The 27647-nt window shown below is 38.7% G+C and overlaps 1 protein-coding gene across 1 annotated transcript in view; it reads right to left on the bottom strand.

Annotated features, from left to right (window-relative positions):
* Nucleotides 1-27647, bottom strand: part of SLIT3 (slit guidance ligand 3) — a 484962-nt gene that overhangs the window by 67552 nt on the left and 389763 nt on the right. Inside the window, exons 21-27 of the mRNA XM_031555673.1 lie at nucleotides 25442-25605; nucleotides 23149-23281; nucleotides 14963-15031; nucleotides 13576-13647; nucleotides 13332-13403; nucleotides 7348-7419; nucleotides 2537-2700 (exon numbers count right to left, since the gene is read on the bottom strand). Of these exons, the coding sequence (XP_031411533.1) occupies nucleotides 2537-2700; nucleotides 7348-7419; nucleotides 13332-13403; nucleotides 13576-13647; nucleotides 14963-15031; nucleotides 23149-23281; nucleotides 25442-25605 (746 nt within the window). The remainder of the gene's footprint in view (nucleotides 1-2536; nucleotides 2701-7347; nucleotides 7420-13331; nucleotides 13404-13575; nucleotides 13648-14962; nucleotides 15032-23148; nucleotides 23282-25441; nucleotides 25606-27647) is intronic.

The raw sequence follows: 27647 nt of genomic DNA, 5'->3' as shown, positions 1-27647 counted from the left end.
ATATGTATATATGAATTTAAAAGCTACTGGAGGCCACAGAGGATATCTATGCACAACTATGCTCAGTGTGGGATGACATCTGCAGCAGTGACCCAAGCGTTTTTGAGGTGAGTGACATTTCAGCCACCACTGAGCCCCATCTGAGCAATGTTGGGGAAAGGACTGAATCTACACAGTCAGAAGTATGGACATACCATTGGACAATCCGTGTTATCCCACAGATAGTGTCATTCTCCTGCCACAGGCTCGTGCCACAGCTACAGCTCAGCATTTTTAGCTGAGAGACCATGCAGCTGCAGTATGAACTGAGGATGCACCATCCCTGTCATGTGGTGCAGGGTAAATGTCTCCCGGCCAAGGGCAAATGTGTGCTTCACACTGTAATAAATTCTGTCACTTTACCACTAATGAACATCACTGATGTCCCAGTGGAACAGCATGAGGAGTACAATAATAAATGTGCACATGGGAAATAGGTTCAGTTACTGTCAGATTACAAAATCGTGCATTGCTTTTCAAAATACATGCATTGTATTGAAAAAGGATGAATTTTACTAGGGTGTGGAGCTTCTTGGAATATACTGAAACGCACTCATACCATCAACAACATCTGCCTGTACAAAGACTGCCTCTGAAACAACTTTTTTTTCTCCTTTCCTATTGAGATAAAAGCAGAGATGGAAACAGCTAGGCCAGTAGAAAACCCAACAGCTTTCTGGTGGACCTAACTAGTATTTATATAAAAATGATACAGCTGTTTTAACAGGCAGAATTGTGGACTCACTTATCTTTTGCATGTTTTGTTTAGAGAGAAAGTGAATCTAATTACTGATACATGACATTTTCAAAATGAAAAATTCATTGGCCTTCTCCTGTTGCATTAAACTTGTTTCACACAACCATTTTCTTCGTTTGACTTAGTGTGAACAAGTACATTATTCGGTATTTTTAACATTTAGGGAATAATTGCATTTCACATTTTAAGGACCATTATTAAGTCTGAAGTTATGATGATTGTAATTAGAGCTCTGATAGTTTTGAGAAAGACATTCAGAGTAATTAAATTATAAGTTTACAGTTATTAAAAATACATCTAAGAGGCCATAAAATTGACCTCAGGCTTGTCAATCAGCGATCCAAACCCAATTAGTGGATATGCAGATTCTGAAGTTTCTTTGACTATGACTTGGTTTGTTCCAGCATCGTCTGTTATGAGAATACTTCAATTTTCCTCTGAAGTAATCAGTATTAATCAATGTTGGCAATATACACTGGACTGATGGTGTGTGGGACAGTATAAAAATGCCTTCCTGCTCTGCTCTGTGCTGGAGTGTCCTCACCTTGAGCACTGAGTGCAGTCTGAGTGCCACAACACAAGGATATAAAGCTATTACAGAGTGGCCCAAGGAGGGCTGCAAAGATGTGGAAGGGTCTGTGGGCACAGTGTGTGAGGAGTGGCCAAGAGCATTGGGTTTGCTCAGCCCAGAGCAGAGCGGGCTGAGGGCAGCTGTGGCTCCTCACAGGGAGCGGAGGGCAGTGCTGAGCTCTGTTCCGTGTAACAGTGACAGGAGCCAGAGAACGGCATGGAGCTGTGTCAGGGGAGAGGTGTGTGGGGGTGAGGGAAAGGCTCTGCCCAGAGGATGGTGGGCACGGCACAGCTCCAATGGCGGTGGGATGGCCTTGAGCTGCCGTCAGATTTGGGCGGTCCTGTGTGGAGGCAGCAGCTGCATTTGATGGGCGAGGTGTGTCCCTTCCAACTCAGCATACTCTGTGATTTTCTGATATTCATATACTTGGTGGCAACCTGCGCAAACCTCCAAAGCTCCTTTTACAATAAGAATACGAGTCTTACCTACCCTACATTCAACTATATACTATTTACTTTCTTCACAAGAAAATGTACTCCTTATCTTTTACTGACTGCTCCCTAATGCGCAGTAATCCTGTCCATGACTACACCTAATTGCTAACAGCTGCACCTCCGCGCTGTCCTGAAAGTACACTAAATTCAGACATTAAAGATTTTCCATAATATACAGTTTCTGATACAGAGCTGGTGAGGACATAAAGTTGTTTGCGTATCTTCAAATAAAAATATAATTTCGGTAAATATCTGCTTTCCACATGAATTCTTAGTTTTCAAATGTATGTACATAAAACCTAGACAAGTCTACATTTTAAAATGTCCCTTATTTTACCAAAGTTGCCTGTTGTAGGTAGAAGGCCAATAACAGTTTATTTATTCAACTAACTCACAATATCCTCTATGCTAATTTGCTCCTGCATAATCTGGTGCCAACAGCAGCAATACTAACTTTTTGGAGGGTTGCTGTTTTTCTTTCCCGTGGTGCAGTTAACTGAACTCTGTGGAAGAACACTTCAAAATGCAACTCGAATGCAGTCTGATGCTTCATTAAACGAAGGCCAAGCAACTTCTCCCAAACTCACTTTAATGCCAAGCAGCTTGCAAGAGTATAAAAATAAAGAGTTGTGTACTACGAAAAGCAATAGGAAACAACTGTTTGCTTGTGCCTACCTTTGCACTGGAAGTGGTGAGTTGGTGTGGTGAGCAGCAGCCTGTCCACCATGGCTTCTGGCCCGCTGCAGCGGGCTATTCCTGGCTCTTTGTACCCTGCCTTCACCCACTCGGAAAGCCAGCGGAGGTTGCAGTCACAGTGTAAAGGGTTGGTACCTAGAGCCCTAGTAGTAAAAAACCAAACAAACAGCAGTTATTTGGGTTTGCAATTAAAGATAACATCCCTTATCTCAATGGGATGTACCAGAATGCTCATTTGTACCAGAATGCTTTGTTTCAAAACGTGTGAAATAAATATTCTGAATATTCAGAGTCTCCTAGAATTATCTCCCCCAGTATTCCTCCTCCTCTTCTTTCTTTCCATCATTAGTTACGGAGGTTGTATAAATAGTTAACAATAAATCACCTTTTCAAACAATAAATCACTTTTTCACAAACTTGTGCTTGAGAAATGTTGAGAGACATATATTACATCCACAGAATTTTACAGATTGGTTTCTTTTATTTTACTCTTTGGCCTTCATGAGCCACTGAACTGTGTTATTTAGATTGGATCTGATGACTCATTGGATGAGTCATGCATACAGAGGATACCCCTATTTTCAATACTGCAATCTGGTGTCTGTGAAGCTTGTTTACGGCTTTGAAAACACATCTGCAGGTTAGCCCATCTCTTGAGTGACGTCGCATGGTTGAAGCAGATGTGTTCAAATAGTGCCATTATAATTCACAAAACTTTTTCATTATGAATGGAGATCCATCCAAAAGAAAAAAAAAATCAAAACACAAAACCCTTTTTACCTTAAATTTAGGTGCTGTCTTGACTCATTTAGACTATTTCTTTCTCAAGTGTCATTTTAAGCAAGGAGTCTATCTCAGTCTAGAAACTATTAATTTCTGGACGTGTGAAGAAATGTATGCTGGAAGACTGCATTTATTTTGCTGAAAGGCTTTAACTGTGCAACACCTGAACTGCAATAGGAAAATAATTAACTAAATAGTTACAGATCAGCACGTGGAAAAGATACTTAAGAAACCAATAATTCAAATTGCGTTTTAGACTTTACATATGTTAAAAACAATATTTAATACGGTATTTTAAACATAATCTTCTTTCAAATAAAAATATCAGACAGGATATTACGATAAAAACCTCAGTAAGTTTGTTGATACATTTCTATTGGAGTGACTAATGAACCCACTGTGCCCTAGACAGATTCATAATGAGGGTTCATAGGTTCAAACTCTGTCTAGGGCTCATTCATCAAAATTAAATGTGTACTAAAGCACAGTATTAAAAAATATCTATCCATTCTTTCTGTGATTCTATTGCTTACTATGGGAAAAAAACGACTCATTTGACTTTTTGACCCTGTAACTGTGATCAACCGGCTCACTTGTCCAAGGTCAAACAAAATACAGCAGTGAAATTTGGACCTAGAAATTAACTTCAGCATTGAGCAAGCGCAATATAAAAACAGCAGTGGGAGGATAATTGAAGCCCAGTTACCAGTGTTAATTAATCTTCATAAAGTACATTGGAAATAAAGTTGCCCTATAGTCACTAGAACTGATTACCAATAACATTACTGTACAACTACAGAAATTATTGCACGCATCTTGCTGTTAATTTTTTTTCCCCATACCTCAGATCTGTTGTGAATTATTGTATTCTCATTCATGTGCTCTGACATATGCACTCTATTTCTTTGCCCACTCTACCACACTATCTGAAGAAGGTAAGAATATGTTGTGCTGTAATAAAATATCTCCAGCAGCATTTTCAAAACATGGTGCAAATATTTCTGTTCAGCCAACTTTTTTGAACTTAAAATAAATTCAATTAAAATCTGCAGACAGGAGTGCCACTCTTACAAAGAAAGGTTGAAGGAGCTGGGTTTGTTAAGCTTGGAGAAGAGAAGGCTCCAGAGAGACCTCATTGTGGCCTTCCACTACTTGAGGGGAGCTTATAAAGCAGGAGGGAGAGGACAAGGAAAACTGGCTTTAAAATAAAAGAGTGGAGGTTTAGATTAGATGTTAAGGGGGGAATTTTACACTCAGAGAGCGGTGAGGCATTGGCACAGGCTGCCCACAGAAGCTGTGGGTGCCAGATCCCAGGGGGCATTTGGGCCAGGCTGGATGGGGCCCTGGGCAGCTTGATATTTTGGATGGCCACCAGCCCACAGCACGGGGATGGAGCTGGACACAGATGGTCTTTATGGTTCCTTCCAACTAAGCCATTCTATTATTTTATGAATAACTAACTAAGACAATGCAAAGATACAGAGTGCTATGGGAGGACTGCTTATTTCATTTGACTTCATTTCTTGATAACTAACACAGCTATTGAGTAAAGGCAAGATGATTCAACAGAATCAGGCATCTGAGCTGTTTATCAGTAACGTGTCCGAGAAAAAGACCTGCTGTACACAATTAAGAAGAGTTTCTTTGTGAAATCCCTGGAGCATGGCAGTATTTGGCAAATCAAACTGGTTACGGAGCTGTGTATATTACTGAATGGACAGAGATGAGAGGATAGCATATGTGGGAACTGACCTAACTGAGCAGTTCTCAGTTTTGCCCCAGCAGATTTTGAGTTCTTTTTAGATACTAATGTACATGATTCTTCATTAGTACTTTAACATTTTTAACATTATCCTGGACTAAACAAATTAGCAGAGTCATGGCTTCAATAGACAATTATGTGATTCAACTAAATAAAGTTGTAAATTCAAACAGAACAGTTTATGGTAATATCACGTATCAACTTTTCTCTGTTTTTAGTGAGGTTTAGGTTACAGTTTGTCATAACAGCTACAATCAGATAATATATTTACAACATAAAGGAAATTCAGGTTATCTTCTCCTAAGCTTTAAACAGCGATGGAAAAAGTGATTAAAGTATCTAAATGTCAGTTTTGTTTTTCCAATTGCAAACCATTTAAAATCTACTACAAAAGACTGACTAAACCAATACTTCTGTCTCTTCTAGAATAATATCCAGCTCAGTACCCTGGTAGTCAGCTTCCTTCATACCTGTCCTACCCACAGCCATACAGCTACGTTTAACATCATGTTCTGTTCTCCTGGAGTTAGAAGTTTGATGAGTAGCAGCTTCTCGTGCCATCTAAAAATTATTCCAAGCATATGCTTTCTACTCAGAGATCTAGGAGAACTCAAAAACAATTTATTTGCAAATCTATATGACTTAGAATAAGCACCTTTTCTGGCTTGTGAAAAGCCTAACATCTAGCAAGATCATTGTGGTTGCTGAAAGTTTCAGATCATCACACCGCATCCTCTTTAAGAAATTGGAGAGCACAACTGTCCTGTAAAATTAAATTGTTCAGCTGTGCAAAAATACACCCCAGACAGGTCTTATTTATTTTATGGATCCTATTTATTACTCTTCATTTGTGTTTTGTGTGTTTTACATTTCTGGCAGCACATACATCTAAACAGACAGACTGCAGTGACTGTATTGGACCAAAGAGGTTTTTATCATTCCCCAAGGTGAATGGTTTACCCAGGAAAATTGTGTCTGCACTTCATTTAAAGTGAACCCTGAGGAAAGTCCAAACAAATGGGGCACGATATGTTTATCTCATACATTCTAAAAATACCCTCAGAAGCCAGACTCCCTGTATGGAAGGTGTCACTGCATTCCAAAAGGTGATTCAGGGCTTCGGCTCTGTCAGACTTTCACTCCAAAACAACACAGAAAACGACTTTACCTTGCTATGGGAACATGAGAATGAGATACATTTTGTGCAAAAATGAGTATTTTCTATGACTTAGACACAAAGGTGTAAGTTCGAAACAGGGAATTTATTTCTCAGTTTCAGCTGAAATTCCCTAAATTGCTCATACATTATTTCTGTCTGTACCAATCTGAGATATGTTTATTCTTCTTTGTCCATAAAAAGACTGAGATAGAAAGCTTTGCACGGAAATCACAGCCCAAGGACAAATTTGCTACCCCGTAAATATTTATGTTTTGCACATTTTCTGGATAACAGTGCTGTTGTGTTCAGTAAGTTTTCTGGAGGGAATGTTTAAATTTTAAGAAACAGATATAAAATAATGTTAAATGTACACATGCACTTGGATCTTGTGTAATATCACACATTATCTCAGCAAACATTTTCTGTTTGCTATTTTGGCACTGACCGTGGAACTCCAGGTTTGTTTCCTAACCATTTCAGCTGTTTGTCTTTTACAGTTCTTTCATCAGTTGAGTTGTGTTTAAAAAGATCCTAGACTTCCACTAATCCAAATCATCTCTTGAAATACCTGAAACTTTTAGTAACTTTTAATTATTTTGTACAAATTACGAGTATTAATACTGTGATTTGACCCATTTCCCTATGATTAAATATATAGTCTGAGGTAGTGATTCATCAAATTCATATACTGACAACATTTCAGTATGCAAAACATATGACACTTATTAAGCACTGTATTCACATTTGCTTAATATTTGCTCTTTGTGGGAGGTTTCCTGTCTCTGTCTCAGTCCATAACACACTCTGCATTTCTCTTAGACAATGCTGAAAGAAAACCTTAAACACAAAGTCCACTGAAGAGGAAATTGTCACATTTGCTCATTTGGTTTTCCTTAAGAAAATATTTTGGTAACTAATAACAACAGGTTCTTATATTTATTTTATTTCCTTTGAACATTTGCTCTGTGAATATCCAGAGCAGAATATGGAAAGTACGCAGGAAGAACAGAATAGCTATACAATCATAAATTTGCAGTAACTGTAGTGTTTTACAAGTCTGAAACTAAAGTACACAGAAGTACTTACAGATGGGACAGGGACACCAGGTCGTTGAATGAACCTTCGGGAACACTGGAAATATCATTCCCATGGAGTGTCCTAAAAGAGTGGAAAAGCAGGAAGGTATCAAACCACAGTCCACTCTGCTCCTCAGAAGTGAGGGAATTGGTACTTAAGAATGATACTTAATTTTCCTTCCTTGTGAGTTTTTACAAGCTTCACAACTCACAAGCTTCCATGCTGCTTCTAGATGTTGACATTTAAAACAATGACACGATCAGAACTGTTGGTGACTAATGTTTTAAACTAAAAAGGTGATACACTATGCTATTAAAAGTGTATTGATGACAAGCAGACCCTCACATACAGACCTGTAATTCTTTTATAGAATCCCATTAGCTGGAAACACAAAGAAAACAGAAGAGGGAAAATAAGAAAGGCAAGAGTTAAATTAAATACTGACTTCAGAGAAACCCTAGGAGAGAGCAAGGATCCATGAGGGCGAATACATCTGCACTTTCACATTCGAGTTTTCCATTCTTATAGTTGGAAATGCCTTTTTTGTGTGGTATTTTAACAATCTGCTTGACAAATACATTTATGTTACCAGTGAAAATACTTGAAATTAGTTGTTATAATCCTGAATAAAGAAACAAATATTTTCTTATCAAGGCTTTCAGGATCTTTGTGAAAATGTTCTCCACTGCTCCCAGGACAATTTCAGCAGACACTTTATCTCTTTTCTAAGAAATACATTTATGCATATGTTACACAGGCAAGCATGAATAGATGGTTATGATAGACTGCAGAAGGGGAGCGGATGCTGGAGGTGATAGTTATATAATAACTGTCTAGAAAGTGCACCAGACAAGATCATGTAAAATTTTGTCTTTTACATAAATAGAAACAACTGTTTAACTGCTCATCCTCTGCCTTACAAGATAATTATCTGGCAAAATAAAGCGTACAGTAACATTTATCTAACTTTTCTATTTCATATGTCACTGCCTGGAAGCTTAATACTTCACACAGTATAGAAAGAACTCATAAGGAGTCAGTGTCACTGGATCTCAATAGCCTTTTCTCAAACAAAAGTTGGCAGAGAGTTGCAAAGGAAAATCACATCAATATATATGTTTTTTTTTTACTATTCTCCCCCAACCTGCATCACTGATAGCAAACTCCTGTATGCTTTACATCCTTTTCCCAGCACCCACCAGTACCGTATACGCTCTAGATGTGGCAGAAGAGGGCAGAACATAGAAACTTGCTGTGTGCCAGGTTTATAGCAGCAATTTCCCTCAAGTTCTCGAGTTTGCCTGGTGATCTTGAATTTTTTGACAGTATAGATGCCTGAAATGGTGAAAAGGCCAAATATCTGGGCTCATGGAAATACACAATAGCCCCAAATGAAAATAAAAGCATCTCTTTTTGCATCCTTGTCTCCTTTCTGCACCCTAACACCACTATGAACCTCATCAGGATCTATGTGATTTATGCCTTAGAACTTTTATGAATGTAACCCTTCCATGCTGCCTTCCACCAAAACACACACAGTGAGGAAGGCCATACTCCCCAGGTGAAGATGCCCCTTATCCTGCATTCTGGAAGCCTGGGCCCTTCTAGGGAGGCTGTGAGCTATGTGACAAGCAATATTACCATGATCACATTTCCCAGCAGCTCACTGCAGCTGCAGTTTCTATTTCTGATTCTAATGCAAAATTGTTCTACGAGGCATGAAACTGCAAAAGCTACAGCACAGTTGTCCTGCTGGGATGTTTCTTACAGCTCTTGACACGAGAATACCAAAAGCTTCCCTTTCCATCATCCTGAATGTCTTCTAAGCAGATCTAGTTTGGCTATTATTAGTAATGATTGGTATGTGTAAGTAAGGATGGATCTCCAAGTAATTCATCCAAACAGGAACAGGAAGGACGTGAAGTTCCATACAGGAGCTCCAGATAAAGCACACTCTCCAATTCTGAACAGAATGAACAATGGCAAAGCCATACCCAAACAGCTCTGATAATACTTACGTTGGCATGGGGATGAAAGATCAGGCCTAGTCAAGAAATTATCAGAAAAATGCACCTTCCTTTATTCAAATAAGAATCTCATAATTAACTTATATTCTGATATTTTATACTTAAAGATGTGCAAGTGCCCTCTAAACAGAGAGCAGAACTTCAGTTTATCTTCACGTCATATCAATTGTCTTTATTCTGTGAATGCGTGTATTTGCTTTCCTAAACAAAATGTCTTGGAATCCTTTTCCAAGAGAAGCTTAAGAATGACAAAGTCATTTATCTATAAGAAAGTAAAAAATATCAAGAACATAAACCCACGCTTAATGAAGGGCTTCACTACATACCCCAAACACTGAGGTATGCTGCATGGATGCCACTGACAGCATTTTAATGAAAAAATGATGTCAGCAATACCTCCACCCATACAGCTAAACTGAAATGATAAATTATATCTAAGAAGCTGTAAGAACCTCAGTACAAAACAGTGACAGGAGAATTCAGCAGAACAATGATTTTTTTTTCCGGTTGGATCAACGACACAAATATTTTTATATTTGAGCAAAAGCTTGATTAAAATCCCAAACGTTTGGAAAGTTAAAGCACATGCATGCATGCATTCACCCCCAAAGGCACAACTTCCAGTTATCTCCTTGTGTAAACATCCGTAAACATAAGAGTGTGAATGTAAGGTGATGGTGGTCTCCTTTCAGAATACAGAACACCTGAATTCATCAAACAAAAACTTTCTTCTTTGTGTAATCTAATTTATTTCTGAGTCTTGAAATAAAGGAATCAACTAAGCATATCCTCCTGGGTTTCTGTTTTGGTTTGTTTTTTGTTTGTTCTTTAAAAAAAACCAGAACAGCAATAACAAAACCCCAGCTGTCCCCCAGTCCTACTCCCAACCTGTTGTCTGGTAACAATAGGTAACTATAAACATACTTATTTAGTAAAGAACAATCTACTTTGTAAAGACAGTAATTTGGCTAAAAACTTGGTTGAACTTGCAGAATAGCTACAAACAGTCATTCTGTGATGCTAAAAAAACCGCAAACAACAACAAAGGCAATTAATATTTCTCTTAGGTCAAATCAGTGCAACATCCAACACAGAAGTATACTGCAAAAATTGGTTCCAAGGTTTTGTCTGAAGAGTATGTGCAGCAGCTTTCTCATCACTTATATTACTGTGTTTGTGTGAGCTCTGAACTACAGCCCTTTTCTAAATAAATGTGTGCTCTTGAACTGCAGTAAACAATTAATCATTTTTCAGTAAAACTGGAACATCTCATTTTAGTAGAATATTTTGTAGCTCATTTAGAAATTTTTCCATGAATACAAAATGGAAAATTGTTTTGTGATCTGGTAAAGTATTTCTATTTTTGGACTTTCCCTCCTAATTAAACAGGGACAAAATATTGTAAGTTACAACACTGTCAAACAATAAAAATAATCAGTGCAGGACAACCAGAAAGTTCTAACATTTATAATTCCCTTGTTTCAATCTCTCAGCTTTTAAAACCTACTAATATTAAGCTTCTTTAGTTTTGGAGAAGAAAATCACAAATTTTCATTGCAATAGTTCTGGTGGAAAAAAACTCTAATTTAAACTTTTCCTTTAAAAAAAGACATTATATAATTTTAAATGTTGAAATTGCTCCTCAGCACACTCTGGCTGCCATTATGGATCAGCCAGGCAAAGACTAAAGATGTGGTTATGTAAACACTGATATATATTCAGGCTTAAACATAAACATTTTGACTCTGCCCTTTTCTCAACTGGGCTTGTGCTGAAAAGTGTAAGAGACAAAGGACAGAACCTGATATCATTCAGAGATCAGTTTCATCATACCTCTATGATTAGCCTGATTTTCAAATATGTATTTATTTTACTTAGTACAGAGAGTCAAAAAGTAAAGAAAACATGAGGAATTTGGAAGACACTGAAGTCTGTATGAGAAGGTCATGTTAACTTTCAAAGGCAAGCACTGCCAAAGGTATTGAGATATCTATATTCTTTTTATTAAAAAAAAAAAAATTAAAATGTGAAAATTGTATTGCTGATGTTTTCTCTTTTACATTCTTTTGAGAATATGGATAATAAATAACTGACAGTAACAGATTGCACTCTATCACTCGGAAGCCCACTTTCCCCCTGGAGAATCGATTTTTAATAACAATGTAGATGACATGTGGCAAAAGTTGTAGCTGATACCAGAATTTTGTGGGCCATAATAAATCAAATCAATCTGGAGGTTTCCAAATGCAATGAGCATTCAGAGATTCCCATTCAGGCTTCATTTCACTCGCGCTGCTCTGTGCAAGACAAGCAGGGCTTTTCCCTTGGAGAAGGAAGATATTTTGCAATTTGATTCATAGATCGCTTAAGAAAGCCAAAAGATTACAGCTGATACTCAAAATAATGTCCTTTGTTTCTGTCCATATGTGGTCTGCAAGAGTGGAAGTGAAAAGATAAACTGTAGCTATCAGAAAGAGTGAGATAGGGAATATCTACACTCCAATTTGTTGTAGAGAATCCCAAGCTAGCTTTAATCAAGCTAGCTTGCATGTAAGAAGCAAGCCAGTAGATAGCTCCATATGGAATAATTTATTTGGCCATGAAACTGAATACATTCATACGTGGCTGAATTTCAGGATTCATGTAACAGCTCAAATGTGACCATCCTATTGCAGTAGTAGAAATCAGAGTCCCAAGCCAAACTTAAAGTAACAAATCCAAATCACATCTCTTTCTTGCTTTAACAATGAAAGCTGATAATCTAAATCTGTCTCTCTGAAACCTAGATATGTATTTTACCACTTATACCACAGTATAAGAGCCCTGCTGGGCAGTGCCCTGTATCTTTTCCAGTTGTGGTACCTCCCATGTTAACAGCTTGATTCCACACTTTGGAATTCAATGTACAGCAGCCATTGCTCTTTAAATTCACAGAAGCTTCTGTATGTGCATGAAACCTAACTTAAAGAAAGAAAACATGAATATGAAGTTTCAAAGCACTTGGGACATACTATTCAACTCCTCTGGGCCATGTAGTGTTCAAATCTTTCCCCTCTGGCACTTCAAATAATCTCATCACAGATGAACTATTTAAATTTTTTGCTTCCAGGATATCATATAAGTAATGACAACCCACTTGTTTTGCTGGGCAGTGGGGAGGATGGTGGTTTCTCCACCTTGCCCCAATACCTGTGCATGGTGTCACAGAGCCACACAAAGAACCAAGCAAAGTGAACTTGGGGTGAGCTTCTGGGACGTCAGTAAAAAGAAGACAGAAGTGGGAGTTATTCTAGCAGATACCTAAGAAAAGCAGTGGAGGGCTGCTTTCTGTAAGGAACAGGCTCACAGCCATACTCGAAGACCATGGAAAGAAGATAACTTTCAGAGGAGTCTGTAAGCAGATTGCTCAATCCACTCAATCCACAAAAAGCTGCTGAATGCAGCTACACTAGAAAAGAAGAGAGGAGAAAAAGATCTCCAAAGAAAGAAAGCACACGTATACATTTTGCAATGCACCCACACTCCTGTCACCATGAGGTGAAACTTCCTCCACTAGCATTTGCTCTTGCATCTAATGTAAATTTACAGTCTAAAACATTATTGGTTCTCACAGGCAAAGAGAAAAGTCCTTTCCTGTAAGATACTCAAACACTTTTGAAGTAGAAGAGACAGACTCTCTGCAGCCTCTTGGAGGCCTGTTTTCGTGATAGTTATTGTCCCTGACCTATCAGAGAAAAGTCATTCATCCTGCAAAAATGTAACTGCTTCTTTTCAAGGTTTAGTGTTCACCTGCTCTACTCATTACTGGACATATTGCACCTAAGTACAAGTACATTGAAGCTAATTGCATGAAAATATTTATGACTACTGAATCAAGTGAAAGCCATCTGCTCATTGAATACCTCCCTGCCATCAACAGCATCCTAATAAGCTGCAACTCAGCTGCACTGAAAAAGTGATACTTACAGCACTCTAAGGGACCTGAGCCCATTGAACGCATGGACTGGAATGCATCGAAGTCTATTGTAGCTCAAGATGCTGTGAGAATGAGAGAACACAGTTACAACACTGTATTTTCTTTGATCATTCCACTGCTACTTCAACAATGAAGAAGCATGCAAAGCCACATGCTTGAGTCACAAGGTATAGACTAACATCTAGGATGGCATCTGAAAAGCAATTCAAATTTCAAAAACATTGGGCTACTTACAGTGTTGATAACTGGGTCATGTTGCTGAAGGTATAATTGGCCAATACACTTATGCTGTTGTTGCTCAAATCACTGAAGGAATAAATAAAGAAAATATCATATATGTGTACGACTTTAGAGATACATGTCTTTTTTGGAGGTTACCTAATATGTTCACAGCAAAATGATTGAGGCAATGGAGAAGTCAAACATTAGCAAATGATATAATATTTTCTAACTGATTTGGACTAAGCTCTAAAAGCAATAAAAGTGTAGGACTTTTCAGTAAGGCATATTTCTAGCACACAGCATTCCAAAATCGACAACAACAAAAAACAACAGTAAAAGCAAAATTTTCAGAGAAGAAGGATAAATTAATAGATGATACAAGAATGGGTAAGTATCTGATGTACCGGTTTCCTTTTCAATTTATTACAGGCATAGCATTTCCATATGCTCTTAACATTGACAGCTACTAGAATACCCCTGTGTAAAAAGAATGCTCACTTTGGAATAAATTGACTAAATAAAAGATGGGAAAGGAGTTTGCATTGCTTCAGTGAGAAACAAAAGGTATTGCACTGTTCATTTCAAAATAGTCATTTAGGCTCAAATAGAACATTTTATTTTGTTGTTGCTCTCCCTTGAAAAATAAAATTAGAGATGTTTCCAAATAAAATATTTTATGTAATATATAAAATATATATAATTATATAAAATATAACATATATTATATTAAAAACATATATAAATAAAATAAATATAGTGTGTGTGTATATATATTACATATATATATATATACTCCCTATATATATATTTTTTTTATACTTTATATATCTATATGCCTGTTATTGTTCTGCCCATTTGATTTGAGTACCTACAGGTGATTGAAAAAAAATTCTGATAAATATTTCAGCTAAGAAATTTTGCTCCGGTGTATTCCAGGAAACAGTTTACTCAGTGAACTCTAGCCGTGCCTCTATCTGTACAATTACTCATAGCAAAAACAGCCATGTAAATTTTCATTACCTTAGAATTATAAATACTGCCTCAACTAGAACAAATTAATGCTGTCTCCTTTATTAATGACCTTTCCTGCTTTGCACAGATAAATCTGACAAGTGGTACAGCAGCACATTCACAAGAGGTTTATCCTGCAGCAGATGCTGGAAGCTCCTGCAGAGGAATGGTCCATGGTGCCCTTAGTCATTTCACTTTGCTCTTTCTCCTCTCTTTAGGAACATTCACTGGCAGCAGTTGCTACAGCTAAATTCCTTTCCAATTCAATTTACAGAAGGTTCGTGTTTTCTGTGTTTTGGTTTTTTTTCCCCTACTACACTAATTTCACATGTTCCGTCTACAAAACAGTGTCATCTATGTTTCTTGACATTGGAACCACGTATCTTACATCAGTGTCAGGTGCCTGAAGGCAGAGAGTCCCTTTGGCACAGCAGTCAGGTGGTTTCCTTCCAGGTATCTGAAAAAAAGAATCCACATTTAACAGTTACATAAACATGTTAAAAACAAGTCTGGTCACCCAGACTCCAACATGAATGAAGAAAATACAAATTAAAGTCAGTTGCTAAGGAAATTGTCTTGGATTCACTGCTTTGAAACTGTAAGAACTTTTCCTTTGTAAGTGAATTATCCCATATGCAAAACATGACGGTAGCTTACTGATGGTTTTGTTCAAAACTTGGAAGCAAATAAAAAATATATGGCCCACAGCAAAGGGAAGCGATCACTTGGTCCTCCTAAGACAGCAAATGAAGAAGTAAGGGGAGAAGGATTGTATGGATTGTGCCCTTTACAGAGAGCTAGCTTTAATAAGATTGTTGAGAACACTGAGTGCTGACTGAACCTGTGGAAAGGTGTTGTCATGTGCCTGAACATCCCTCACACAGACAGGAAGAGCTGTGCTTCCAGGTCTCCGTGTAGCAAAAAGTTTCGCTTGTTCCATTGTCAACATAAATATCTATGACTTTGATTCCACGTTTATTACTCCGGGCATCTTTGATAGTTATCAAAGTAATGAGACTGCAACAGAAACGTGCCACAGCACTGTCCTTCAGAAACCTGCCCGAGGCCACATCCACCAGGCCACAAATCGGCCTTTGCAGAAAGCGCAGTGTGGGAGGAATGCACAGGTGGGGATTAAACATAGAACAGTTTCCTCTCAGAACACGTCACGGCATTGTTCCTGAGGCAGGCAGACCACTGCCACTGCTGTGGTATGCTTTGAAATGTTACCACACGTGGTCAGGAAATGGAGCCCACAGACAGCAGAACACTCCATGCTCTGCTTCTGCTGCTCAGAGCATAAGCCAGCACCCACGGCAAGAACTTGCATCCCACACACACCATTTCCTTGTCTTTGGCAGCAGACCTCCTTATTCTGCATTTACTAGAGTAAACAACAATAAGAACAGATCATTGCTGTGCTGCATGTTCCCTCCTTACACCAACTGTAACAACACAGAGATATTTATGTAAACTAAATCCAAGAAATGTTTCCCACAAGTTTTATTTTTATTTTACATCGTTCAAAAATAAAATCTATAAACACTAACAGAATTTTTTACATAACACATTTTGCAACTGTCACGTTTTATTTTTCCCCTTTAATTTTGATATAATGGCCTGTCATCATTTTTGCTGCCTGAGCTCTCTTTTTAACTGGGCTACTCCAGGCAGAATTTCTTGCAAGATGCTGGATGCTGGAGCCTGCTAGCATAAAAGGGAAAATCCTCACCCTGAAATGAGTAAAGAGGAAAGCTCACTTTTCTCCTGTCCCCAGCCTTGTGGTTTTCTGTTTTGTCTGTGCACAGAGTCCTGTAAAGGCAGAGTTACATTGGAGCACGTGATGGAGCTGACCCAGACCCCGCTGGACAAGCTGGACTATGGGCTTTTGAATTTTTAACCAGAAGCAAAATCCTTCCTTAATGAAAACCTGTTGAGATTTACAAAGATCGAGTGCTGCTATTATACAGCAAAGAGTTCACCCTTGCAAAGCAGTGAGTGTGCCGCAGGTTATCCCAAACCACGATGTGGATTAGTTATGCCACATTCACACTTTCCATGGATATTCATAATCAGCAAGTGTAAAGTCACCTGCTAATTTTAACTGAATTTGATAAAAAATATTTTGAAAATCAAGTGGCTTGGTGTAGTGTAAATTCACACCATAAATTGTTACACAGAAGATCCTCAGAGTTTAACCACATATGTTACTATTTAGCAGGGCAAATGGTGTCTCATTTCCCAGTTGTGGTCTGCTATAGATGCATGGGGCTGCTGAGAGTCCGTGCCTTCCCATTTATCCTACAATGTCCGTAAATCCTACAGTCATGTAAGAGGTTAAGTTAAGTCTCCAGTGTTTATTCCACACATACAATCCAAAGGATTTCCAAAGGAAATCAAAAGCAGGTCATGCATTATATATTTGGAGGCAATATATGATTTTCATTTAGGGAAGGATTCTCAACTCTTGCAATGCATTGAAATCTTCAGAAATAGATTTTCAGGATATTCTGTTGTTTATCCCAATATTAAATGGTATGCAATTTGAACAAACTGATGATAGCTGTTTTTTACTTTTTTTTTGCCTATTTTCCTTTTTGGTGGAATCAAAACTTGATGGTGTGCATTTTAATCCAGTGCTTCACTCCTTCAACTAACACAGACAGGATGGCTCCTGCAGTTAAACTCCTACAGAAGATCTGCTTTGAATAGCACTGGATTTGTACTGCAGACAATGTGATGGTTACATAAATGCGCTTGCAAACAGCTGCAGTACTTACACTGGTGGTATAATTTCTGAACACAATTGTATACTGAAAAATTACTGACCATACACTTCTCATACATGCAGAAGATCAATTCACCACTATTAAACCTTTTGCTACGTTATACAAAGGAGGGCAATATTTTCTAAGCAATGGGCATTCATTTTGAAAGTACTTAAGTGAAATGGATTTGAAATAACCAGAGCCTTACAGACAAAAGAAGATGCCAAGAACCGGAAAGGTCTGAGCTGCAGTATTTGAAGAGCACAATGGCAGCAGATGAACTGCCATCCTCAACAAGCAAGGCCTCCATCAGAACAAGGAGCAGATACGGAGCGGCAGCTCTGCCCCGGGCTTGGCTAAAGGTGATCTACAGGAACAGCAAGAGGGCTGGGACTGGATCTAGTGAATAACAGAATTATTCCTGAGAGTGTAGGGGCAGAGCCCAGTAATAAGACTCTCTGTGGGTACATCTAACTATGGAGGAAGTTACAAAAAAAAACAACAACAACAACAAAACAACAGGATAATGTAGAGGAAAGATTGTAATTTTTAATTATTTCTAATGCTTAGCCAAAGTAAGATGATGTACATGGCATCTTGTGCAAAGAAATTCTGGCATGAATGAAAAAAATTATATCTAATTTTAACACGCAGAGTCAAGTTATTAATACAGAGAGACAGAGTGGAGAGTGGGTGTCAGTGCCTTAATACAGACATGCTGTCTAGTATTCAGAACAACCTCCTTTGCTTCCTAAAGTCTCTAAACTCTGCAGTTTAATATATCACATTGGAAATTGTTTTTTATCCCATGAATGCTGCTGAGAATCCTGCAGTCTGAATAACAACTTGTAGCCAACAAGTAACTACCAGAGTCAAAATAGGAAAAAAAACACAAAACAAGTGCTCATGTTCTTACAGAACGACACCAACCATGTGTCAGAAAAGATTCCTAAAAACTCACAGAAGCACTAAAGGCAGAAACCTGCCTGGCTAGGAGGGCTGGTGCTGTGGGTACAGCCAAGCCTTGCTTGCCCCTGCCCCACCTACACCAGTTCCTGGAGCCCAGTGCCCACAGCCTCCAGGGGCTCACCCAGCACCTTCCACAAGCACTGACTTCGTGTATTAAACATTTAGAGCTATGCATAAAAGATAACAAAGGGGGAAAAAAAAAAAAAAGGATGATAAAAGCATCATGTAACCATCTGAAGCACCTGGACATTTTTTCTACCGAAATGACCATTGAGCCATAAAGCTGAGCTCACAGCAGCAATCTGTGCTACAAGAAGAAACTGGAGAGAGGAATCAGTTATCAGGCAGTAACTGACACAGCACAAAGCCTTTTCTTTAATTTCTTTCAATATATTCCATGTAGACTGTTACATTAAAAAAAAAAAAAGAGATTTGACAATTTTATGCAGCTCTAAAAGTTATAGTTGAAAGCCTTTAATGCAGAATGCAGTATCCTAACATTTTGATGCAAGTTTTATTTCCTGAAAAAGGTGGCCTTGAATAGAACAGGTGTAAAAGATGAAATATGAAGATGAAGATGAAAGATGAAGATATCACACATCCGCAAAACATGAATTTTAAGAGTTTCAGTTACAGTTTCCTGCAAAGAAACGCAATTCAAGCACTGATTCAGGTACGAGTCTGGATCTTACATTTACGAAAGTTTGGAAAATTGGACTCTGGATTTTGCTGCACTGATATGTCAGACCACAATCCACACTGTTGACACATAGAAATGTGACCGTGTTTGTGACAGAAGTGAAGGCCTGAAGTTACACTTAACTTTATTTTCTTACTGCTAAAATCACCTTTCTGACATGCGCTCCAACTTCACTCATGCAAAATATCATTTGAGACTGCTGATCTATTTAACTGTTCTAAACAGATGGCTCCAGATTTTAGTCCTAGATTTGAACTGCAGCTAGAATATTCTTCTATAGGCCTATCCATTTCCTCAAGTGGGAGAGCTTTGCTTTGCTGGAACAGGCAGCAGCCCAGAGGCAGGCAATGAAGAGCTGAAAGGCAGTTGGATGGATTCCTCACCACTCAGCCTCTGCTGAAAATTGCAGTGCAAAAAGGGACTGACCAGGCTTGCAGGCAAAGAAACAAAGCATGTCAAGGAAAAAAGATAAACAGGAGAGAGGTTTGTAAGGAGAGAAACATCCAAAGCAAGTGCAGAGATTAGTAGGTATTAATATAAATCACAAGCAGTGATGTATGGTTGATGTCTGAGAATCCCATCACTGCTCTCATATAGCACCGTGTCATGACAGCACTGGGTCTAGAGATGACACTGTCCACATGATTGCCTTCAGCTTCTTCCCTCAGTGCAAATTGTTACTTCCTGTGGGTCTATAAAAGGAATAGGATCTTGTCAGATAAGACTGTATTAGAAATAGAACATGAGTTTATCAGAAAAAAAGACCAACACTCACACACTGAAGTAATGCGTAGATGGAAAAAGAGCATGGGAAAACTTAGTTCAAAAAGACTTAAAAAAAGAGAGAAAAAGAAAAGAAGGCCTAAAACACAAAGCAGGAGTGAGGTTAAGTTCCAAACAAGCTCACTGCATAAACATGTATTGAATTGCTGGTCTAGAAAAGTGCCCATGGTCAAAGAATGAAGTTTTCTCTTCGGAGCAAGTAAAAAGTAGGAAAAAAATGCAGGCAGTATGTGTATATGTATTTATGAAAGGAATTTGGAAGACACAATATGGTATTACCCTATTCCTAGGAAACTGAAGACCCCATGCTGATGAGTTCTGTGAAAGAAGCACTGGGAAATACAGATTTCTTGTACTGTCATCCATTTAAAAGGTAGGAGTCTCTGTGGTCTCTCCAGCTCTGTTCTGTGTGGAAGCATTCCCTGCCAAGGCAATCCTTGCTCTCAAGTGATTGCAAACCAAACACAGGTGCATCTCCTGCCACTCCAGGAGGAGATAATGGATTTCCCATTTGCTGTCGATGCCCACATTCAGAACAGAGAATCAGGACGAAGCTGGAAGGGGTGAACCCAAATCTCCAGTACACCATATCAACAAACATTGCCAGTGCTTTCAGCTGAGCACAGCGAAACAAGACCCAGCAAAGGTTAACTAACTTTTTCCCTGCTTGTCCACATCAGAGCTACGTACATCTTTTCACATTGGTATTTAATGTCTGTTTTACACAATGAAAGAATTCCTGCTTCAAGGTTATTTTAAGACCTCTAAAATAATTTAAACGATTTCATGAGAAAGTTGTATTCACCCTCAGCAGATTGGTTTATCCAGATACATGGCAGTGTTTTCTTTTTCTAATCATGTTGTATAAAAACATACTGCAGTCTAATAGAAAGCACTGTAGCTAATGTTCCTTGTAAGAGATTGAAGTTTATAAATGCCAGACTGGCACATTCATAAAAGTCCCACTGAAAAGCTCCCCTGTATCCCATCACCTTTCAGGCCACCCACAAGGCAAGCTGCGGGCTTTGAGGACAAGAGGCTCTTCATGCAGTGTCCCTTCCCTGGCACAACCTCTGTCCTTAGTGGATTTGTGCTATGGGGGAGGGATGGGCAGCCCATGCACTGCCTGCAGGTTGCTGACCTGACAGTGCAGAAGGGGAGAAAGGCAGAATGAGCTGAGGTAACATGGAGAAGGTTTTTTCTCCCCAGAGCAGCTCTGACTGCTGTACTGGTGGGAAAGGCGAAGGCATCCTTGCCCTGAAGAATGTGATGGCTCTCCCTGGCCATGTGAAATCATGTCTGATGCAGCAGGTAACTCATGTGCTGTGCAGTTCCTAGTGTCTTTGACAATCTTTGGCAACATACTTCAGCCTCTAGACACAGCTGAAGGGATCTGGGACTGCCCTGTGGGAAGGAGGGCATTTTGGTGTGAGGAGTATAAAATGACTAAACAAAATTAACCACTGCATCCAGACAGTTATTGGGTTCAGTCTGCCAAATAGCTGTGGTCCTCAAAGTGAGGCAAGAGGTGGAGTCCCACAGGAGATGTTGATTGCCACAGCAATTATGACAATTCTCAAATAGAGAACAGTAAAAACTACACGCTATTAACTTGATACATTGCCTTCTAGATTATGGTTAGTATGCTAATCTGGAAAGCAGAAGAAAGGCAAGTATGACTGATTTTATTTCATTTTTAAAATTTTGTTCTTTTCACTGTTTTCACAATTTTTTTTTGCTTCAGTAACTGCAGCTCCCTTTTTGGCATAGATACAGATAAGGAGTTCAATTTATGTTGGTTAAGAGAAAAGTGATCAGGATTGAACAGGGAGACAGTTGGGACAGATTCAAGATTGTATTTGCAGAACATGAACAATTCTGAGCCAGCCTGTCCATGGCCGACTGTGTTCTGCTGACACATTTCTGGATTGAAAGCTGAAAACAGAACTAGAAGCTTGCACAGCCATGAGGCTCCTACTGAATAAGACAGTCATGTAAGCCTCTATGAACTCAAACTGCTCAATTCCAGGCTACTGCCTCAATTGCCAAAGAAATAGCTTAAGAAATGTAGCAGTTTTCAAAAATGTGAGATTAACTTCACTCTTTTTGTGAAAGTTATGTTGTCAGTGTATCGGATAGTATCAGTAAAACCCGATATGCAAAATTTAAAGATAAAAATTCCTCAGCATGGCAGTAGAAATCAAAGCAAAATCTGTGCTATCTTATTCTTGGCAAGTCATATTTGAACAAGAACAAGATCTGAACAAGAACAGAGTAGAAACTGTATAGATTCTTTATCATGGATGGCAATATATAAGGTAATTCACAGGCCTGGACTTGGCTTTGGATTCAAACCACTTCAAACATACCCAGTGTTCCCATGGATCAGTGCAAAATATCCACGTTGTTTTTAATTCCCACGCACATTCTCAGTCCACTCCCCATTAAAGCAACAAGGCCATATATTTGATTACAACATAGCTAAAAACAGCACAAACCCCCTTCAACTGCAAAGGAAGTAAAAGGATGTGTATTTCACTCATCAGTTGCCACATTACTGAATGGGGTAAAGCAGAAATGGATTTTTATCCATTACAAAATTCAGTGAACACAACAGCTAACTCAGCCAACTACATTCATACAGAAATATTGATGAGCTTGTAAAAAGCTTCAGGAACAATTCACCTGGGATAGATTTGAATAAGGATCTATAGGAGAAAAGCTCTGTATTTCCATTGCCAACTGTTTAAGCCAAGCAGTGCCACCAGGGTATTTTCTTTCTTTGGAAAGAATCAAAATCCAGTATAATAGTAAGGAGTAGTTGAAAAGAAGCCTAGAAAGATGGTTCTCAACTAGGATGTATTTACTTTACAATGTAATCTAATTACCAGTTATTTTAGACATTTCATGAGGCTTGGAGAAAACTCATTGTTTGTTTCCATCACAGGGCAGGTTTTTTTCCTCCTCTCTGTCTCCTTAGAGGATAATTAGCTCACAGCTGCAGAAGTCAGGGATACATTTTCATCATCCTTTCAAAATGCCTATCGTGAGTTCAGGCAGCTCAGAAGCACTACAGAATCATTTGATACTAATATATGCACTTGTTCCCAACAACAAACTAATGAGTGCAAGGACAGATAAACTCTGTTCCCATTGTACAGCAATGCAGTTGGTCAAGGGACAAATAAACATAACAATAACAAGAGTTAAAACGTACAGAAAGCACCACAACACAAAACACCAGCCACTCTGTCACTGAAGTCAAAGGTAAAAGCCCCAAAGGACCCACAAAGCTTCCCCACAATGTAATATCATGAACTTCTCATGAAAGGAGCTACGTAAAATGTAACTTACAGCTCAGTCACATCTTTGGGAATTCCTTTGGGCATTACTCGCAGCCCTTTGTTGCTGCAACGTACCACCGAGTCCATGCAGGTACACTGGGAAGGACAAGGAGGAGAAAGCAAGCAGCTGCTTTCATCGTTACCTGTAGAGGAGAAATGGGATGCTCAGAAGGGAAATCAGCTTTCAGCACAGCCTGATGCACTCTGACAGCAGATTCTTACAAGGACCAGTAAGGAACATCCCTGAATGCAGGCTAACCATCACAGAATTTTGAAGTTGCTCTTTGGATTAACACAGAAGTTCTTCAGGCAACAAGAGCAACAGTTGAAAAACTGAATGGCCATATTTTAAATAAATATATTATATATTTTTTTTCCCCCAAGCAATATCTACTTCTCTGTAATCTTTCAAATATTGTAAAATCAGTTATATGAATCCTAAATCCTTCCCCTGTCCCCAGGATGGACTTGGTGAAATGGATAACATGACAAGAACGTTCTCCTCAAACTCATCTAGATAGATGACATTCACGATCTACTCTGTTCAAGGAAGACTCTTCTATAAATTCAATTTTTAGATGTTAATTTCTTATTTTCTAACATCAGCCTGGCACTTCATTTATCATTTGAATTGAAAGTCTCTTTGCTTTTGACAGGAATAACTAGGCAAACAACAAACTGAGCAGCATACTTCCAACTGCTGGCAGCCCATCTGTGCACACATAAAAATATCTACGTTTTCCAAAAATGGATTCAAAGTTCCATAAACAACAGATTAAATCCCATAATGGAAGAACGATAGGTTCTGCAGAACAAACCAACTCTTTGAAGTTAAGAACACTAAGGCATGGATTTTCCCCAAAAACAACAGGCTTTACAAAACACGAAGCAAATGCATAGTACAGCATCACGATGTATACGGAAGAAAACACTTAGTGGCACATTCTGTAGATGACAGTGAAGGGAACCACACAACTGTTTGAGAGTACAGGCAGCCTGAGTGGACCAGCGCTGAGACACAGGGCTGCAATCCAAGAGCACAGTCAGCCATCATTATGTGCCTTCGGTTTTTAAAAACTGATGCAAGGACTAATTGAGACTGATCTGTTTCTTCCTTCTCTCTGCTGGATGTACCCAAGAGCATTGAGATTAAAGAATAAGAGTGGAACTCCTGCTACAAGATAACAAAATTACCCATAAATGTACGGGCAGGGAGTCATTTGTATTCAGTGGGATGGAGAAGCATGACTAGCTTACAAAAGAACAGGGATTTTTATTTTTTTTTTCTCTCCAGTTGAGCTTTGCAGATGGAAACAAAATTCAAAGCCTTTCAGAAACCTGCAGAAAATGTATTTTCTGCATATTCAGCATATTCCATTTTCCCCTGTTTTTCACATCCTGCCACCATGTACCTTTCATTCGCCACAGCTGTTTCACTGCCTGTGCAATGGAGAAAGCTCTGAAGTGTGGAATGTCATTTCATTGACCAGGATTTTTACTTTCCTAACTAAAAGCCAATTATTCCTAAAAGACTAAACTTGGTTCCCTTGAGCTCTGAGTCCAAAGTATTTGGGCCTGCTGCCAGGTTGCCTGACTAGGGCAGAAGTTCATTTCTGCTCCGAGTAGGAAACTCATATTACTCTCAAAGTCTCTTTAGAGGTATGAGTACCTGCAGCTCCAACACATCTGAGCCTTAAGGCAACCACAGCCTACAAGTTAGTTAGCAGCGTATTCATCTGTCAGTTTTTCTTATTTTCCTTAGATTCGGCTTGATCATAAGACAAAGATGAGAACTACCTGAAGAATAATGACATTTAAGGAATTTCTTTTTTCATTTGTTATATATATGAACATAGCAAAGCACTAAGCATCACTGAGTATTTAAAGTACTATCTACATTTTTTTTTATTATTTCCCTGCATTCATTTGCTAATGGTTAAACCAAGCAGTTCCCCAAACATAGAATAACTTCCAATCAAAGATCACTCCCACAGGCTTTAAAGAGTTTTAACTACGTGCATGAATAAGGAAGTGGGAGGAAGAACTACGGTTATAATGAGATCATACAGATCAGAGCATTTGTCTTTCATGAATTTGTTCTTTAGGTGAGGGTAGTGGAAATGCAGAATGTGGACAACAAGAATGAAATAAACTAATACGGAACAGTGATCTTCAGCTGTAGAAGGCTGTCTTCATCATCATTAAAGTGAAATGTTCACCATAAATTATTGTCTGATAGGCAGAGAGGCCCTGACACAGAGCCAACATTACCATAGACACCAAACTGAACTGGACTTTCTTACCTTCACAGGTGAAATCCTGGGTATCTACATCTTGGATTGGAATATCCTTCAAGAAAAAGGGTTTCAAGCAGCGTGGATTTCCACTGACAATTCTCTTCTTCCTCAACCACTTTCCCAGCCAGGCCAAATGACAGTTACAATTAAAGGAGTTAGCCAGCAAATTGCTGAAACGGAACAAGACATAATTGCATCAAAAAAAGAACATACAGAAATACTTAAATAAGTAGTGAAAAAAGACAGATTCCATGTCCAGACTCTTTCCTGCCATCTGTTTCTGTGAGATCCTGTTCTGTTCTACAGACAGGGCACATGCTATGCAGGTTTGATAGGAACTAGGGTTGTAATAAAATATATATGCATATAAATATATGTTTAAAAACCAAAGTACTTACTGCTGTATCTATTATTTAGATGCACTTGCATCGCCAACAGGGTTTTAGTCACAAGTGTATTTAAACTCTATAGCCCACATTCAAGCCTAAACTCACTTCACACAGTGGCACACATACGTACAATCTTCAGAGGGATGACCAGCTGATGCCACACAAAAGCTTAGCATCACCTACAGTACTGTCTCACATGTGCAGTGTGGCGGGATCTTCTTTTGGGTTGCTTACAGAAACAGTTGCATATAGGTTGCCTGCATGCACATACATATGTACACATAGACATATATTAAGCAGCACTGTCAGTTTGGGCCACTCCTTATAAAGTTTCCCTTCTGTGTTCAGTACTATCTGAAAAACGTATGATTTACTGCTTTGTGGACTTCATGAGGTCTGCATCAAATCTTGCTACCGCTCCAGAATATCCTTCCAAAGCAGCTTCAGCTTTGCTACAGCACTGTAGTGTGCAGTACCCAAAGAAACAGACTGACAGCCTCTCTAAGAGGAAGGGATCTATAGCACAGCTTGTTTTAGAAGCGTTTGAAAAAAGAAAGCCCTATCCATTCTCTTGTCAGGCCACAAAAGCATAGATGTCACAGCCATTTCTCACTGGGACACCTGTAATATAAATACTGGTACAGAGAAGCAATTATTCACATGCATTTCTTAATAGCCTGTGTTTCTTGAAATGAGTGTAAGGTGACACTTATTTTGAACAAGGATCTTTCTAAGCTAGCTAGAATTAGAGTTGAGAATCCTGGAAATTTTATTTTTTTTTCTGTACCAAAACTCCTATATGTTATTTGTGTGTGTTTCAGAATTAAATTGAAGGCAAGAGGCTGATAGTCCTGGTAAAAGAGAAGGCTGAATCTTTTTCTGTACAAAAACAGAGAGAATCAATAGCCTGAGTTTAGGCTCCATACTGAAGAAAAATGAACCGTCAGAGCCTCACGTATGGAAAATGCAGTGTCTGAACTAACACTGAGGGAATTCTCACATCATATGTATGTCCAAGGCTTCTCATTTTCACAGAACAGAAAAAAGAGATGATCATGAAATTCCTCTATAGCACACCGTATCTTAAAACAAAAAATGTTTCCTAAAGAAACACACACTTCAAATACAGGTGCAGTAGCTGAAGACCTTGGAAATCTTCAATTTCAACATATTTTTGGAAGCCTAAATGTGTAGCCAAGATCACATTAGGTTTGCAACCAAGCAAATCCTTTGGAATGCAATAGTGCTGAAGGTGAAAACATCTGGCACAGCTAAGGTGCAGCAACAAGAAAACAAATCCAAACAAATTCCTAAATGATGTAGGCTCTAGGTTAACACGACATAAGCAAAACGTGGAAAACAGCTGCTCTCCGTGTCAAAAAAGCACACTCCTGTCACTACACACTACAATCACTGCAGCAGCCAGGAGCTCTGCATGTGTAATTACATGGGGAGCCAGCAGAGACTGTTGTACACGTAGAGGGAGAAACAGGGACTACAGTACTCAGCTGAATGCTTGATAATAAGAACGCTCAACCTACTACATACTGACTAGGATTTGGTGGCAAGACTAATTTGCTGTATAAAGATAAAAAAATAAACAGGTTATGAAGAAGCTTTCAGTTGGAACATGCAGAAATAAAAGCATCCATCTAATTTTGGTTACTTTCTTTTTGAATTATTCTCCATAATGGGTCCACATGCAGGGCACCTCATGTACTTTCCATACAGACATACTTTGGCATGAACAGTGTGTTTAAACCAAGAGTTTAGATCGCCAAAGCTAAGTGAACCATTGCTTCAGACATCATTTGTTCCATTGA

This window comes from Meleagris gallopavo, chromosome 15 (assembly GCF_000146605.3).
Source record: "Meleagris gallopavo isolate NT-WF06-2002-E0010 breed Aviagen turkey brand Nicholas breeding stock chromosome 15, Turkey_5.1, whole genome shotgun sequence".
NCBI classification, from domain to species: Eukaryota; Metazoa; Chordata; class Aves; order Galliformes; family Phasianidae; genus Meleagris; species Meleagris gallopavo.
Note: the sequence above shows the minus strand (reverse complement) of the source record. Positions and strands in the feature narration are given on the sequence as shown.